Source organism: Paramisgurnus dabryanus, chromosome 3 (assembly GCF_030506205.2).
Source record: "Paramisgurnus dabryanus chromosome 3, PD_genome_1.1, whole genome shotgun sequence".
NCBI lineage: Eukaryota > Metazoa > Chordata > Actinopteri > Cypriniformes > Cobitidae > Paramisgurnus > Paramisgurnus dabryanus.
This window is the reverse complement of record NC_133339.1, coordinates 38,964,368-38,980,258: the sequence shown is the minus strand read 5'-3', so window position 1 is coordinate 38,980,258 and position 15,891 is coordinate 38,964,368. Positions and strand designations below refer to the sequence as shown.

Genomic DNA, 15,891 nt, shown 5'->3' with positions numbered 1-15,891 from the left:
AAGACATCTAAATGAATACAATAACGCAAATGTACAATATGCAAAAACTGAATGACTTTAATGCTTTAAAAAAATATGCATAATTAAAGATAGCAGAGACTTTTGAGTGAAACTTTAAAAAAACATAATGTGAAATGTTGGTTATATAATTTTAACTTTTGAAATATATTTTGACATAATTTTAATTGATTTTACAAACTTAAAGATGCGAAAGAATGCATTGAAATAATAGGTTAAATAGTTTTTGATATTTATGTAGAAGGTATGTAACTTTATTAAGTGCAAAATTTTAAAAATTTTAAATAAAAAGGTCCTTTTACAAACCTAGGATTTGTCTTTTGAATGAAATGGTCTATTGCCCTATTTGAAAGGGTCATGAATAATAATGTTGATAATAATTAGCATGTAGCACTAATTTAGCAGGCACAACTTTGTTTTTAGAAATGTAACAACTTTTTAATTAATTTAATGTGTAATTTAATGTTGGGGTGTGTAATTGCGTCACTTCATAATGTTCCCATGGCAACAGGGGACATGGCTGCGCTCATGTGAAGTAAATGCAACATTTCTCAACTCTCTGCTAAGATATAAGTGACTTTTTGCTACGAAAATTCTAAATTTTGTGCGTGGAAATCTGCAATATATGTGGCGAAAGTGCGCAATATTTGAAAAAATTCGCCCCCCCCCGCATAAATATGCGGACTTTGGCTGATTATGCATTGAATCATGTGATCGCATGATCATTTTTCTCGAGGGACTGATAATATGTCATTAACATGTACAGAGCCGAGGTAAATACAGTTTTTATTCTATGGCATTCTATGGCACCTTTAAAGCCTGATCAAATAACATAATGTGTAGTGCAGTATTTAACAAATTATCGCATATTGCATTTTTCATCTATATGGTGCACGCATAGTGTAAAAGAAGGCTCCATTTTGTTATCAAACCAGTCAATTATACAGGCCACTGACAGACATAAGGCATGCAAACCCTAAAGGCCCATTAGTTACATTTTATAAAATGATCTTCCAGTATGATTGTTTGTTCAGTGATAGTCTACAAACTATGCTTATGCTGTAGAGGGGAACGGGTCAACAAACTCTGTCAAGCCTATAAGCATAAAGGATCCTTATGGAGGAAAACTTCCTCCTTCCCACAGCTATAGTATTTCAGTGACAATTTCATACATGAGTGGTTAGGTTGAATGCATTTACACGTTTTGTGTATGTTTTGTCTCCGCATTTGAACCTTGACCCAAAATGAAAGTGATTACATTACTTTGTGTGTATAGAAAATGTACGCATATGTTTCTTTTGTGGAACACAAGAATAAAAAAAAGTGAAAATGTGCCCATCACTTTTCCAAACATGGTTTGCTTTGTGTAAATGAAAGAAATAATGTCACCAGGGTTTTGAATAACAAAGTTGAATAAAATTTATTTTTAGCTCATTAATCCTTTAAGCTTATTTGTGAAAAACATTTTTAAATAAATTAAAATGTCATACAGGAAATATGTAAACACAATTTTGAGAACTAAATCTTCTTCTTTGGAATCTTCTTCTTATTCTTCAGAATTTGTGTGATCTCTCTTGGCACTAAAACATCTTGAACTTTTTTTGAAGAGACTGAAGTCCTGAAGTCTTTTAAAAAAATCTTGTAGTTTCATGCTATTGCTCAAGTGAAAAGTGAGTGTACCCTAAATTCTTGACACTTCAGCCTGTACATTTTTAATACTAAATTCAAATTTCCTGTATTTTCTGGTTGTATATAAAGAGACTGAGATATAATTATATATAATCACTATAACAACAAATCTAATGGTGGCATGGTGGCCCAAGACTTTTTCACAGTACTGTACATTAAAATCGTTTTAAATCTGTAAGATTTCTCTTTTGGTTTCTGAGACTATGATGTTTCTAGTTCCCAGGACTGAAACCTTATTGCTGTTCCTGGAGGTTATTGTCATTTTATTTTAAACAAAAAATTTGCAAGCAGGCTCTTATTTGTAATGTTTGTTATTTATTATACAGTACTGTGCAAAGGTCTTAGTCTTGTGTTGTTTTTCCATAGGGATCATATATAATTATTTTCTGGTTCTTTATTAGAATACATCCAGAAAAAACAGGAATATAGTATTTAAAACGGTATAAAATGTAAACTGATGTGTCAAGTTTTCAGGGTAAACTCCCCTTCCACTTGAGCAATAAATTAAATAAAATTAAATCCAAATTTCCAGAGGTGGGGGACTCGAGTCACATTGACTCGAGTCTGACTCAAGTCACAATTTTCAGGACTTGTGACTTGCTTGATTAAAGTATGAAAATGACTTGACTTGACTTTGACTTGAGAACAAGTTACTTGAGACTTGACTTGACTTGAAGGGGAAGACTCGAAAACGACTTGAACTTATGAATAATAAACAAACAGCAATAAAATTCATTAAAATAAAAAATATTATTGTGACGTCAGCACCACTAATCAGCGTCTGTGCCTTTTTTATTATCTTTTTGTAATAAAAACATTTGTTTATTTCTTAAATGTATGTATAGATAAGAGGCAGAAACCAATCTGTTTTAAAGAGACAGTAACCTCGATTAACCTACTCAAGTCTGTGTCATTAAAGGGATAGTTCACCCAAAATGAAAATTCTGTCATCATTTACTCACCCTCATGTTGTTACAAACCTGTTAAAATGTAATTGTTGCGAGGAACACAAAGGAAGATATTTTGAGAAATGTTTGTAACCAAACTGTTTGTGGACCCCATTCACTTACATAGTAGGAAAAAAGAATAACATGGAAGTAAATGGGGTTTGGTTACAAACATTTCTTAAAATATCTTCCTTTGTGTTCATCAGAACAATGAAATTTATGAGGGTTTGTAACAACATGAGGGTGAGTAAATGATGACAGAGCTTTTATTTTTGGGTAAACTATGTTAATCAAACAAAATCAAATCAGTTCTGTAGCTCTAAAAAAAAGAAATGAATAAAGATAATAAATAAACACAGTGTTATTATTTATTTGATTTGATTGCTTTGCCTAATGCTAATTTTAGACCTATCGAAAAAATGTACCCCTATTTATTTTAGTACAGTGACTTACTTGAAACTTATCAGGACTCGACTTGTCTTGCTTAGGGTGAACCCTTGACTTTACTTGCTTGATTTATCTGAACTGTGACTTGACTCGGACTTGATGGTTTAAGACTTGAGACTTGCTTGCTAATTTCTTATTTTAGAGAAATTATTCTGTTTACTTCATTCTGCTAAAAACGCTTAAGATGTGTTTAGTGCCAAGAGACGTCACACTAAACACAGACGATGCCTTAAGAAGATTTAATCCTGAACATTACATTTTTTTGTACATATTTCCTGTTTGTATCTTAATAAAATACATTGAAGAATAAATATGGTTGACATTAAAGAGATAGTTCACTTTAAAATGAAAATTCTGTCATAATTTATTCATCCTCATGTTGTTCTAAACCTGTATGAATTTCTTTTTTCTGATGAACACAAAAGAAGATATTTTGAGAAATGGGAGCAGAATCTGAATGACGTTTTTCACGTTTTCTAGGTTGATAGAAGCACTGAGGACCAAATTTTAGCACTTAAACATGGAAAAAGGCAGAATTTAATAATATGCCCCCTTTAAGATAAATTATTTTCAGTTAAGAAAGCTCAAATGGTATTTTAGTCTGGAACTAGACTAAAGCCACGTCTGTGAAAACGGGCCTTATTGTTTTTTTCCAGATCAGCAAGGCCCACCAATTTCTGCCATTTTTATTAGAAAAAAATGCATGAAAATACATAACAGGTGCGATATAGAAAAAGACATTTGTGGATTGTAGTTCCTACTGCTTTATTAGAAGTAACATATTTTACAACTTTGTCTGTAGAAAGAAACTGTGAAAAGCTGTTTATATACAATGATTTTAAACTACTTTTAAACAAGTATAGGAAATTAATATTGAAGATAGAAAATATCTATGCCTGTTCTAGTTATGTGAGACCGACACAAAGTCACATCCTCACCTTAACAACGCTAATAGAAAGTACATTTGCTTTTCGTTCGTTTTAGTACATAACCATTTTAGAAACATAAGAATTCTCATAAACAAGTAGATCTAAACAAAGCAAAACATATTTACAGAAAGGTACTGGATTTTCAAAAATACCTGGAGCACTGTATAATGGGACGTGAAAGGTTATGAATGAAAGGAGGGTTATCTAAGCTTAGTAGTATACATGCAAAATTACAAAACAGCTCCAGAATGTGCTCCAAACCATCCCAAGCTTTGAAATATGGCAAAATATTATTTTATAGCTGTACACTTAACATACGGCTTTCAGAATGTTTAGGCACAATTGAAAACTAGGACAAAGACATCCTAAAAACAACAACAACAAGAAATGTACGGAAAGGAACATTTTATGTGCCACAATCTAGTTAAATGAACATGTTCCTCCTAAAAAAATAAACTTTAGATGTGAACCCTCCTCTTAGATCCCTGTGTGTCACGCATTAGGGAATATAAGAGGGGGTTAACATACGGACGTGCTGCAGAAAGCCAGGGGCATCACTACATAGTAGTATTTCCCTCTCTCATGCCTTCTGAGCAGACGTGACAGATGTCACCGTCAAGGCTGGTGAGGTGGGAACCGCTAAAGATGCAGAAACACTGCATGCCATATAACACCTCCCTGAGGAGTGACAGAGCGCTAGCAGACCATTAGCAACCTCGTTAGCCACGTACCCGACACAAAACACATATGCTCACTATCCAAGCCAAAAAGGAGCTGGAATATGATTAGACCACACGGAAATGCTGGACCTGAGGGATTAATGACATAAAATATATCAACCTTGGTTTCGTAAAGACCGGGAGGAAGATTTTTTCGTGGTCAAGGGTCAATATTGAAATGAAGTGCTCGTGAGAGATCAGGAACACCGTGAGATGGGTGCTAGCTATATCAGGAATGTTTGCGGAGACGAGATGCAGAGCAGCAGCCTATTAACACAGCTTAATACATCAGTGTTCCAAACATGTGGTTATAAAAACAATATTAAAGGAAAAACAAAAAAATGTACACAAGACAAGACTGTAAGGCAGTGACTGGCAGATTTACCCCCTTGCAAATGCCCTTTTTGCAACCGTTTTACTGTAACACTGAAACGCTCCAAACACTGGCCTGTTTATAAAGGCGCTTGTTGTTTATGTAAAAGAAAACTAGGATTTACGGGTTGTTTCTTGTTCTCTCTCAAGCTTTTCCCCTTGAAGTGCTTTGCAGATGCTCTTCTACATTCATACAAATACTTTTATAAAACATATAAACTCATTTCGATTCGCACTTGTTTACGTCTGTTTTCACGTGCCAATCTATCACCGAATGCAGGCGTAAATAAATAATATCACTAAAAATCTTCTGTCTCTTATGTGTCTTTCGCCTGCATTCATTGCTAAGCCATCATAGGCTTCTCCTGTTGTAACAGTAGTGATAGGGAGGCCTCAGAAGGGGTCCCGAATTGGGAATAGTAAGGCATTTGTTACGGGGGTCACTAAAAGAAACAGAGACAGAATAAGGGGGTAAAAACACCCACAAGGCAGTTTGGAAAACCATTAGACAATAAATAAAGGAATTTCCTTCAACATTTCACTTTTCTCTCAATCTACTTTTTTTTAAAAAGTTTGTTAGTTTCAGGAGTGTCCCCAAGTCTTTGAAATGAAAGACGTGGTTTTCTTCTTCATATACTTTTTTTTTATAATTAAAAAACAAGTCCATCTGTGACAGAATGTCTTACTTCATTAAATTGTCTTTTCTTTAGAAGACAACACACGTTTCCCTTTAACTTTCTTTCTGCGTGTACCAGCAGACGGTCCTCTCGACAAGAAACAGTCAATCCTAATCCAATTAAAATCTTGGAAATGGGCTGACACGATAAGTATAAAAATAAGCCCTACAATGAGTCGTCACCTCTATACTCTGAAAGTCACAAACTCAAGCAAACACCTGCATCTTCCCATTGGACTCCTGGACATGGGAGATCTGGGTTTGGGCAGGAGCCGTGACTGCTGGGCTGGGGGTGGAGTCAGACCAATCAGACACGCAGTGAGGGGAGGGACTGGACCAGGGTTCCGGAGACTCGGGAGAGGGGGTCAGGTAAGGATGTTCACTGTGAACGTGCAGGTAATGCTTGGGTGTGGCATCCATGGCCGAGGTGTAACTGTGTTGTGAGGGCGGCGTGGGGTAATCCTCAAGGACCGCTGTGCTTCCGCTCGCCTGTGCTGGGGGTGCCTGAGATGGGACAGCCTGTGTTTGCGAGGCCTGAGGTGCTGCTGGTGCTTGGGAAGGCTGATAGAAGGCTGGAGGTGGCTGTGCCTGCTGCGGGGTTGGAGGAGTGGATGACATGCGGGAGAGGGTGTGGCTGTGAAGCTGCTGCTGCGATTGCTGCTGCTCTGCAATAGGGGGCAGTTTGACAGGGCTAATAGTAGGCGTGCTGGAAACAGGCGTAGGTTGGAGTATTGACTGCTGGTCAGTACGGAAAACTTGCCGCTGGTGCATGAGCATGCCATTCTGTTGCAGGGTAGATGTCAGGGAATGCATGCCTGCTTGGTTACTTGCTTGATGCACCATGTTGACCATGGGCTGAGAAGACGAAGGCATGCGGGTGTGCCAGTCAAACGGCACGCTTACTGGACTTACCAGGCCCATGTTGAGGCTCATCTGGCCAGCATTTAGCACGTAGTTGTGGGGGCCTTGATTGACTCCGCCTCCTTGCATGGCCACACGGCCCTGCATGGATAGCCCACCGTCACCTAAGTCACTCAGCTGAGCCAGGGAAACGGCAAAAGGGCCGCTACCATCCAAAATGTTGCTGTGCACCATGGGAGTGTTAGGGACAGACATGGAGGTATGGAAAAGTCCAGGAGAGGGCATGGCAGCCGGTGATGTCGGATTTGTGATGTAGCCAGCGTTACTGGCACCTCCGCGTGGTGAATCCAGTGAGTCTACTGGGGACAGTGTGACAGAGCTTTCCAGCAGAGCACTCTGCATGTCCAACGTCAGCCTTTTGTTGCGACTTTTGGCTGAATCTTTCATGCTGGTCGTGTGCGGTCCACCCATGCCTTTGGCCCCCGGACGCCGGTTCTTCTTGCCCTGCGGGGTGCTCTTAAGCCCTTGCAGGAAATTGCTGGGAGGGCACATGAGCGGCGAGAGCGTGTGGCCACCGGACATGTGGTGACCAGGTCCTGCGTGGCCCTGTGGGCTTCTTACTGTGTTATATTCATCCAGTAATTGTACAATGTCGTGGTGCATACGCTCCTGCGCAATATCTCGAGGAAGCCTGTCCATATGATCCGTTATCTCTCTGTTGGCAAAGTGAGCCAACAACACCTTCACTGCCTCGCAACTACCTTCCCGGGCAGCCAAAAATAGTGGAGTTTCCTCCTGAAAATAAAAAATGTAAATAAAAATGAATAAACATGGCTGAGGGTGATATATAAAATGTCTGATCCTCTGTATAAGATAGGATTGCGTACCTTGAGGTCCTGCATATCTTTATTTGCTCCATTCTTTAACAAGGCCACTGTAGCTTCAATATTATTCACCGCTGCTGCCCAGTGCAAAGCTGACTTTCCTGCAAAAGACCACAATAATATGGACCCATCAGAAACGATGCAATTGCACATTTAAAGCTGAACGGTTTATCTCTATTATGTTTACCGATTTCATCAACAGCATTGACATCAGCATGGCAGGTGATCAACTCCTCCACCATTCCCTCTACAGCCAGACGAGCAGCAAGGATCAAAGCAGTGGAGCCATCATACATGCGTGCATCCAGGTCTGTGGCACGGTTCCTGATCAGAATCTGAAGAATACGGGATAGGAGATCCACCGTAAATATTAAAATTTTACATCAGCTATAAAATATTTCATTTGTTTGACGCTTGTGCATACCTGGAAGACCCCCTGAGCATCAGCCGCTACAGCTGCATGCAGAGGTGTGCGGCCTGTGTTGTCCTGCGCGTTTGCATCAGCCCCGGCATCGAGTAGCCTTTTAGCCGCATCGGCTCGGGCATAGCGTGCAGCCAGGTGCAGGGCAGTCTCTCCAGTGCGGTCAGTCTGTGCACCAAGCGATGCTCCCTGGTAAATGAGGTCAGATATGATGTTGGCTGAGGATTCTTCAGAGTCGTCCTCTTCCATCACCTCCGGCTCAAGCCCACCTCCACAGAACGATGCCAGCATCAGGGGTGTGAAACCATCTGTAAGAAGTTATTAAAATCGATTAGTTTTTTCTAATACACACCAAGTTCACACAAAGCAGACAGGAAAACATATTACTTACCAGGGCCGCGGACATTGACATCCATGCAGTCACTGTCGAACTCTCCCTGTGGGGGTGTGAGAGCCATTGAAGGCGGCATACGGATGTCTGCTGCTGCCAAGTGGTGCTGTGTCCACTGTCTGCTGTCAACTGCATCCTCACCGTCTGACAGAATGCTGGGCTCTTCCACCTGTGCCACACACAAAGCAACAGAGTAAAAAGGCAGTCCTTTCCCAAACACATAAGGATACACAAACATTAAAGAGCCTAAAATGTGCAAAATCCATTTTTACAAGGTGTTTGTACATAAAAGTGTGCTGGCAGTGTGGCAACACAACCACCCTACAATGAAAAAAATTCACACACTTTGCCTTTTTTAATCCCCATTAAAGCAGAGTAGTCTCATTAGACATGCTGTATTTATTATCTTGTTTATGTGATGTCACACTAAAAAGGCCGCCCCAGTTTTTTGAGCTGAAACTCCCTGAAATTTCCTGACTTTCACTGACTAAAAAGGTGAATTTCCATGACTTTTTTCACTAATTTCTAAGTCCAGGATGCCGTAGATTTGATCGTAAAGTGTGCATACACAAAAATCCACGGCAAAGTCCATATTTATAAAAACTGTCTTTGACGTGGAAAAGTTCTTATAGCGCCACGTCAGGGTCTGAGCAGACGTACGCACTTTTGCTTGTCTGGTTGCTGTAGGTTTTTGGAAATATAAGCCATTCTTGCTGCTCGAAATTGTGTTTAAACATTGATATGCGCTCTTTTATATGTCTATGACATTAATCAGCCAGCGTTTAAAGGCGGAGATATGAAACTGCTCAGCTGCGCACACGTTCAAGATCATTTGTGATTTATAAAGTTCACATCGTACGCGCATTTTTTTGTGCGTACGTTCGGTTTATGAATCACACATACGCATTTTTGATAATGATCGTAAGATCAAATGTAGGATGGTTTCTACGAAGCATTTTATAAATGAGGACCTGTGAGTTTTTAAAAATGTAGCTTAAATCAGGAAATGAATAAACAGCTGTATAAATTGTAGTCAGCGGAGGCTTGGACCCAGAAATTGTATTCCTTACGTCACAAGTTAACAAGTGGATTGCATTTTAATAAATGTAAACCAAAATTTAAAGCAACAAACAAAAATCCCTGATATTTCATTGGACAAAAAATATATAAAATTCCGTGACTTTCAATGTCTGGAATTCCATGGTATTCCATGACCTGTGGGAACCTTGTAAGAATAGAAATAGTAACGGTTTTTCACCTTAAGTCTTTTGGCTTCTGGGAAGTCTGGATCTATCCACTGGTCACTGTGATCTCCCAGTAAAGACTCTTCCACTGTCTTTGGCATGTGTCTGCACAGTCATGAATGCTAATTAGTGCTTTTCAAAGGGTTACTTTTTTATGACCTCTACTTAAAACAGCAGCAGCTATTTGAGGTATTGAACGAATTGAAACACTCACTTCATGCCCAAAGAATCTTGGCCCACAGGTTCTCTGCGATTTTTGTTACTGCTCGTTTCTTGTTTGAGGAAGAAGCCCTCGGGAAACCAGAGTGTGCTGTGTTCGCGTTTGCGGCGTGCAATCAACATGCCCGCCATCAAGATCACCATCAAGAAGAGAGTAGCTACCGCCACCAACAGTAGCTTGGCCCATAAAGGAATTTCAATGATTTCTATTATTTCACCTAAAAGAGATGAACAAAACTACTTTATTGAGGAGAATTCAATCTGACCCGGAGATGGATAAAAGTGAGTAAAAATTGGTACTTACTGCGAACTGATTTAAGGGGGTACGGGAAACGCAGCAAATCCGTTGCTGACAGGGCACCCAAGTAATCGGCAGCACTCTCAGCTGTGCGGAAACAATCATCTGAATCCTGGGAGCAAAGCCTGTTGTCTATCTCCAAATATACAATTGATCTGCAGAGGAGCCAATTAACATTTGTCAGACTTGCAAAAACAAGAGTGTTTCATTCATGGTTTTAGTGACAACTAATCAACTTACCCGATGACTTCCGGCTGACTTTGAAGCTCCCGTTTAGGACGCGCATCATGGACCGTGTATGGTCGGATCATGTACTCTCCATTCTGGTCGATGCGGAAACGCAGTGTGGTACGGAGAATGGCGCTTAACTTCTGCAGGAATGCCGTTTTTGTCTTTAGCAGCTCATCTGGAGGCAGGAGGACAACGATAACCAACACATTTTCCGCAATGTCTGCCGGTATTTTTCCTGCGCAATCCAGTCCATCCCAGCCACACTCTTCAGTATTGCAGCCTTGATCGCAGAGGCCATCTGCGTAATGGTCAGAACAGTACATCTCATAGATGGGGCTGAGGAAAAAAAAACTGTTTTAGAGAATAAAGATGATACATGGCTCTATAAGAAGAGCACAATATAATTTACTTACTTGCAGACTTTCTCTTTGTTCTTGCAATCAAAGTTATCGTAAAGGCAATCTGCATTATTGCAAAACTCATCACACTGGCTGTTGTTAAAGAGGCGCCAGCACCGTGGGTCTGTGCAGCGTGCCCATGGATTCACAGCCAAAGAGCAATCACCATCATCCCAACGACAGGCAAACGAATTACACTCTTTGTCACACACACCATCATTGGCTTTGCCGTGACAATCAGCAATTGGGCAGGCTGGAGGGGAAGGCAATGACCTGACCTCCACATCACAGCGTATGCCAGACCAGCCTTTCTGGCACTGACAGTGGAAGAAGGGGAAACTAGTTTCCTCCGTACACAAGCCTCCATTGTGACAAGGCTTGGAGGAACATCCGTCGTTGCTGCGATGCTGACACTGTGGCCCGGCAAAGCCCTTAAGACAGGTGCAACGTGCACCCCGTGAGGTTAAAGTGCAACTGCCACCATTGTAGCAGGGCAGCTCTTTGCAGTTCATGCTCCTCTCACAGTTAGCACCTGCATAACCCTGAGAAAGTGAGAAACACAAAGGAAGGAGGTTAAGTAGTGTACTTTTGGGAACGCATACAATATGATTTGTTCGTCTGAAGTATGCGACATTACTTACAAACTGACAGGTGCAGGTGTAACCCAGTGTTGAGCTGCTGGACACGGAGCACGCTCCTCCGTTCTTACAGGGATGAGCCTCGCACAAACCGAATCGATTCTGACACCCTCGCCCTGGAGGCACAAGGAGGAACTTTGTGTTTAGAAGTGCATCACATCCTAAAGTACTTTACAGATGCAGTAAGCATCCCTTACCCGTGAAGCCGGGCTTGCATACACACTGGTAATCGTTGGGCAACTGTATGCAATCCAGACTGTTGGAAGGATTGCAGGGGTTTGACAGGCACTCGTTGATATCTCCCTCACAGCGTTCTCCAGTAAATCCTGGAGGGCAGTTACACCGGTATCCTCCAACCCTGTCCACGCAAGTACCGTTATTTTGGCACTTAGGCATTCCCCTGGGCCATGAGGGGGTCACGCAGTCATCCTCATTTATCTCACAGAGAACCCCTACCAAAAGATCATAACAGAAACATTGTAAACCGGTTTATTTTAGGGCTGTTTAATCATTGTAAGTTGCGAAATCAGTCTTACCCAGCGTGCCGGGAGGACAGGAGCAGATATAGTGGCCAACAAGGTCAATGCAGGTTCCTCCATTCTGACATGGGTGAGACTGACACTCGTTGATTTCTTGTTCACAGTTGTTCCCTTCATAACCAGGCATACACTGATAAAGCGAAAAGATATTTTAGTTTATGAGAAATTCACTTGCATTATGATTTGTCAGCAAAGTGAAGAGACTCACGTCACAGGTGTATCCTCCCATGTAGCTTCTGCAGGTGGCACCATTGAGGCAAGGTTTATCCTCACAGCGATCAAACTGGGACTCACAGTAACTACCTGTAAGGTCTGGGGGACACTTGCAGTAGTGTGTGTTTCCAGTGTTGACACAATGTCCACCGTGGTGACAAAGCTCATCTGTCTGGAGGCCTGTGAGAGAGAGCGTGGACCGTTGATACACCGTAGCCAAGAGTGACATGCATCGATAATTTATGTGCAATTTTATATACCTCTCCGTCTGGCAGCAAGTTCACAGGACATTCCTGGGATGTCGCAAAAACGACCTGACCAACCGCCAGTGCACTCGCACATGAAGGAGGCATCTTTCTGTCGACAGCGACCACCATTTTTGCAGGGGTTGGAAGGTCTACACCAATCAACTGGGGACTAAAAAAAATTAAAAATATTTTATTTTAACCACACATTTGGTCTGCTAATATCGTTTTAATACACAGCTAGTTATAAATTCTGTATATAATGTGGAACTAATACCTGAGTAAGTTATATACTAGCATATTAAAGTGTGGGATTAATACCTGGCAACGGGTTCCAAAGTATCCTTTCGGACATGAACATCGATATGACTCCAGGGCATCTTGGCACACTCCTCCATTAAGGCATGGCTGAGAGTCACACTTGTTCACCTCGTACTGGCAATAATCTCCCTTGAAGCCTGAACGGCAGGTGCATTTGAAGCCATTAATCCCATCAGAACAAGTGCCTCCATTAAAACAGGAACTAAAGGGCAGATGATTTGTTAATGACCACCATTAACAACGCTGTTACTTTTATACACCAGTCACTTCACCGTCTCACCTCTCAGTACAGTCTGGTATGTTGGTCTCACAGAAGAGGCCAGTAAAGCCTGGTTTGCAGGTACAGGTGTAGCTGTTGACATAGTCTGTACATGTGCCTCCGTTCTGGCAGGGACCACTCTGGCACTCGTTCACCTCATTAGCACAGCGTGCCCCCGTGAAGCCTGGCAGACAGTTGCAGCTAAATGAGTTTACTCCATCTTTACAGGATCCTCCATTCAGACAGGGATCTGAAAAAACCAAGAATAGTATTAGACCAAGTCAACCCTACTTTTTAAAGTAATTGTTGGTGTAAATTCGACCTACTTGGTGAGCAGTCATTGATATCCGTTTCACAGTTGTCTCCAGTGTAGCCGGCACGACAGGAGCATAAATAGCCACCCGAAGTGTTGGTGCAAGTGCCACGGTTCTTACACGGGTTAGGAATGCACTCATTTATATCAACGTTACACAGCTGACCTATTGCGAAAAGCACAATTGCCGTTAGTCAACAGAATTCTTACCAGCGATAAGACTTTAAACTTCTGTCGTCACTTACCCTGCCATCCAGGTTGGCAGTTACACTGGTAGCCCAGATAGTCGGGCGTGTGCACACAGGAAGCTTGGTTGGCACAGGGATTGGGCGAGCAAGGTGTTAACAATTCGGCACAGGTGGGTCCACTATAAGGTGGCTCACAGAGGCAGGTGAAACTGGCGACTCCATCCACACAGGTGCCTCGATTCAGACATGGGCTGGACGCACACTCATTGATGTTCACCTGACATAGGTTACCTGAGAATAGTAAAGAAAGGGAGTTGACATTTCATTGTATGCTAATCCGAACAAGAAGTATAGTCAGGAAGAGCAAAGTTTCTTTCAGCAGAAGGTGTTATGTTTGTTTATTTTTAAAGCTTTTAAGAAACATTACACCAGTGGAGTTGACCAAAATGTAAGGACATTCTGTTCTGTCTTGTAATGTGTGTGTGTGATTATATCCCTTTTTGTTGTTATCTCATGCATACTGAGCGTAATATAAATCTTACCTCTAAAACCTTGCCGACACTTGCAGATGAAACCATTGAGCTGGTCAAAACAGGTGCCTGCGTTCTGGCATGGGCTGTTCAAACAGTCATTTCGGTCCAGGTTACAGTTCTTACCCACCCATCCAGGCTCACAGTCACAGCGATACCTGTAAAAGCAATTCAAGCAAGAGTCAAACAAACGATTTCCTATTACATAACATCCTGATGATTTTAAAGTTTATTATGGGATTGGTACCCGTTGGGGTCTTCTATGCAGGTTCCGTGCAAACATGGGTTACTGGCGCACTGGTCCACTTGTGAATAACAGAATGGGTCATGGAAGCCCTCGGGGCACTGGCAGTGGAAGCCGTTTTCATCATCTACACAGGTCCCGCCATTGCGACAGGGGTTAGACAGACACTCATCAATCTCGTCTTTACATTGAGGTCCTGAGGCGAGGAGAAAAGAGGTGTTAAGGTTGCTTTGAGGTTTCTTCCCATATGTCTTTGAATTTGTGAACCCAAAGGGCTGGTAAAGGTCTCACCAGTGAAACCGGGTTTGCAGACACATTCATAGCGGTTTATGCCATCTTTGCAGATTCCATAGTCACAAGGGTTGCTAGCACAGTCATCGAAGTTGATTTCACAGTTTGTGCCTGTGTGGAAAAAATGCATCTTACTTTAATGTGAAATATGTAAACCATGAAGTTCAAATATACCGTACATCTCTATAACAAATACAGATCGATTTTACAAATTAACTTGACTAGAAATGCATTATGCCTCACCTGAGGTGCCATGTTGGCACTGGCAGATATATTTGTTGACTAGGTCCACACATTTGCCGCTATTCTGGCAGGGATTGCTGTGGCACTCATTAAGCTGGTTCTCGCAGCGGTAACCGGTGTAGCCAGGTTCACAGTTACATGTGTAACTGGCAATGCCATCTATGCAAGTGCCATGGTGGCATGGGTCAGGCTTGCAGTTATCAATGTTGCTCTCGCACAGCCTTCCCTCAAACCCTATAGACAAGAAGAAACATGAAGGAATAAATTAACATGGTACTTCCTTTTTGGGCCAACACCCTATACTGAGAGTATGTTTACATGACAGCAATGTTTTAAAATGGAAAAGCTAAATTCACTTAAAATGGATCTCCAGTCACATGAATCTGCAAAAACAGCTGTATTTTACATGCCATGTCAGCGATGCCACAAGATGTCTGAATACATAATACACATGTGCACGACATCACCGTATTTGCACATTTGTACTTTCAGAGACAGTATCGATGTCATTTAAAAATTTGCACTTTTGAAAACCGTGTGCATTTTAGGCCCCACAAATGCTGTTGCCATGTAAACGAATTGCCAAAGTGAATAAATCGTTTTTATTTTTTTAGTTTAAGTTAGAAATGTGTTGGTGAGTCCCGATAAAAAGATTTAAGTGATTCACGAAATGAAAACTTTGGAAATCGTTGGTGTAAACCACTCTCTGCTGAATATATTATCAGAATTACATTAAGATTTTGCTGGTCTACAGGTTTCCATGTTTGTGGTTCTGGCCTGTCATAAAAATGTCCCTCTAAAAAGCGTTATTACATTAATTAGGTGAGGCAACAGTTGCCCGTGTTTATAGTTTTCCCTCTTTCTACTTATCTCTATTGACCATTACAGACCTCTTTGCGTTTTTGTCTGGGATGTAAAAACTTTCATTTGTACTCTTTATCCTTCTTACCCAGCACCCTCTGACTGCCCCTCTCATGCATTTTAGGTCTGAAAATGTCTGTCCACTTTCCCCAGCCTCTCGTTTTTTTCACTTTTCCGTCTCTTTCCCTCATTTCCTTCTTTCTCTTGTAAAAGGTTTTACAGTTTGGAGTCTCTTTTCCCGTGGTTTCCATGTCGACAGGCT

General features: G+C 41.4%; 1 protein-coding gene across 2 annotated transcripts in view; it reads right to left on the bottom strand.

Annotated features, from left to right (window-relative positions):
• Positions 1–3,849: 3,849 nt before the first annotated feature.
• Positions 3,850–15,891, bottom strand: part of notch3 (notch receptor 3) — a 33,660-nt gene continuing 21,618 nt past the window's right edge. For both annotated transcript variants that reach the window (XM_065263275.2, XM_065263276.2), the window contains 23 exons: positions 14,769–15,002; positions 14,526–14,636; positions 14,238–14,430; positions 14,003–14,148; positions 13,518–13,751; positions 13,286–13,438; positions 12,981–13,209; positions 12,701–12,902; positions 12,395–12,551; positions 12,130–12,314; positions 11,919–12,051; positions 11,580–11,834; positions 11,386–11,498; positions 10,760–11,286; positions 10,356–10,682; positions 10,122–10,270; positions 9,813–10,035; positions 9,613–9,703; positions 8,355–8,523; positions 7,967–8,271; positions 7,730–7,877; positions 7,546–7,643; positions 3,850–7,453 (listed from right to left, as the gene is read on the bottom strand). In XM_065263275.2, the coding sequence (XP_065119347.1) occupies positions 6,005–7,453; positions 7,546–7,643; positions 7,730–7,877; positions 7,967–8,271; positions 8,355–8,523; positions 9,613–9,703; positions 9,813–10,035; positions 10,122–10,270; positions 10,356–10,682; positions 10,760–11,286; positions 11,386–11,498; positions 11,580–11,834; positions 11,919–12,051; positions 12,130–12,314; positions 12,395–12,551; positions 12,701–12,902; positions 12,981–13,209; positions 13,286–13,438; positions 13,518–13,751; positions 14,003–14,148; positions 14,238–14,430; positions 14,526–14,636; positions 14,769–15,002 (5,831 nt within the window). In that variant the 3' untranslated portion in view covers positions 3,850–6,004. The remainder of the gene's footprint in view (positions 7,454–7,545; positions 7,644–7,729; positions 7,878–7,966; positions 8,272–8,354; positions 8,524–9,612; positions 9,704–9,812; positions 10,036–10,121; positions 10,271–10,355; positions 10,683–10,759; positions 11,287–11,385; positions 11,499–11,579; positions 11,835–11,918; positions 12,052–12,129; positions 12,315–12,394; positions 12,552–12,700; positions 12,903–12,980; positions 13,210–13,285; positions 13,439–13,517; positions 13,752–14,002; positions 14,149–14,237; positions 14,431–14,525; positions 14,637–14,768; positions 15,003–15,891) is intronic.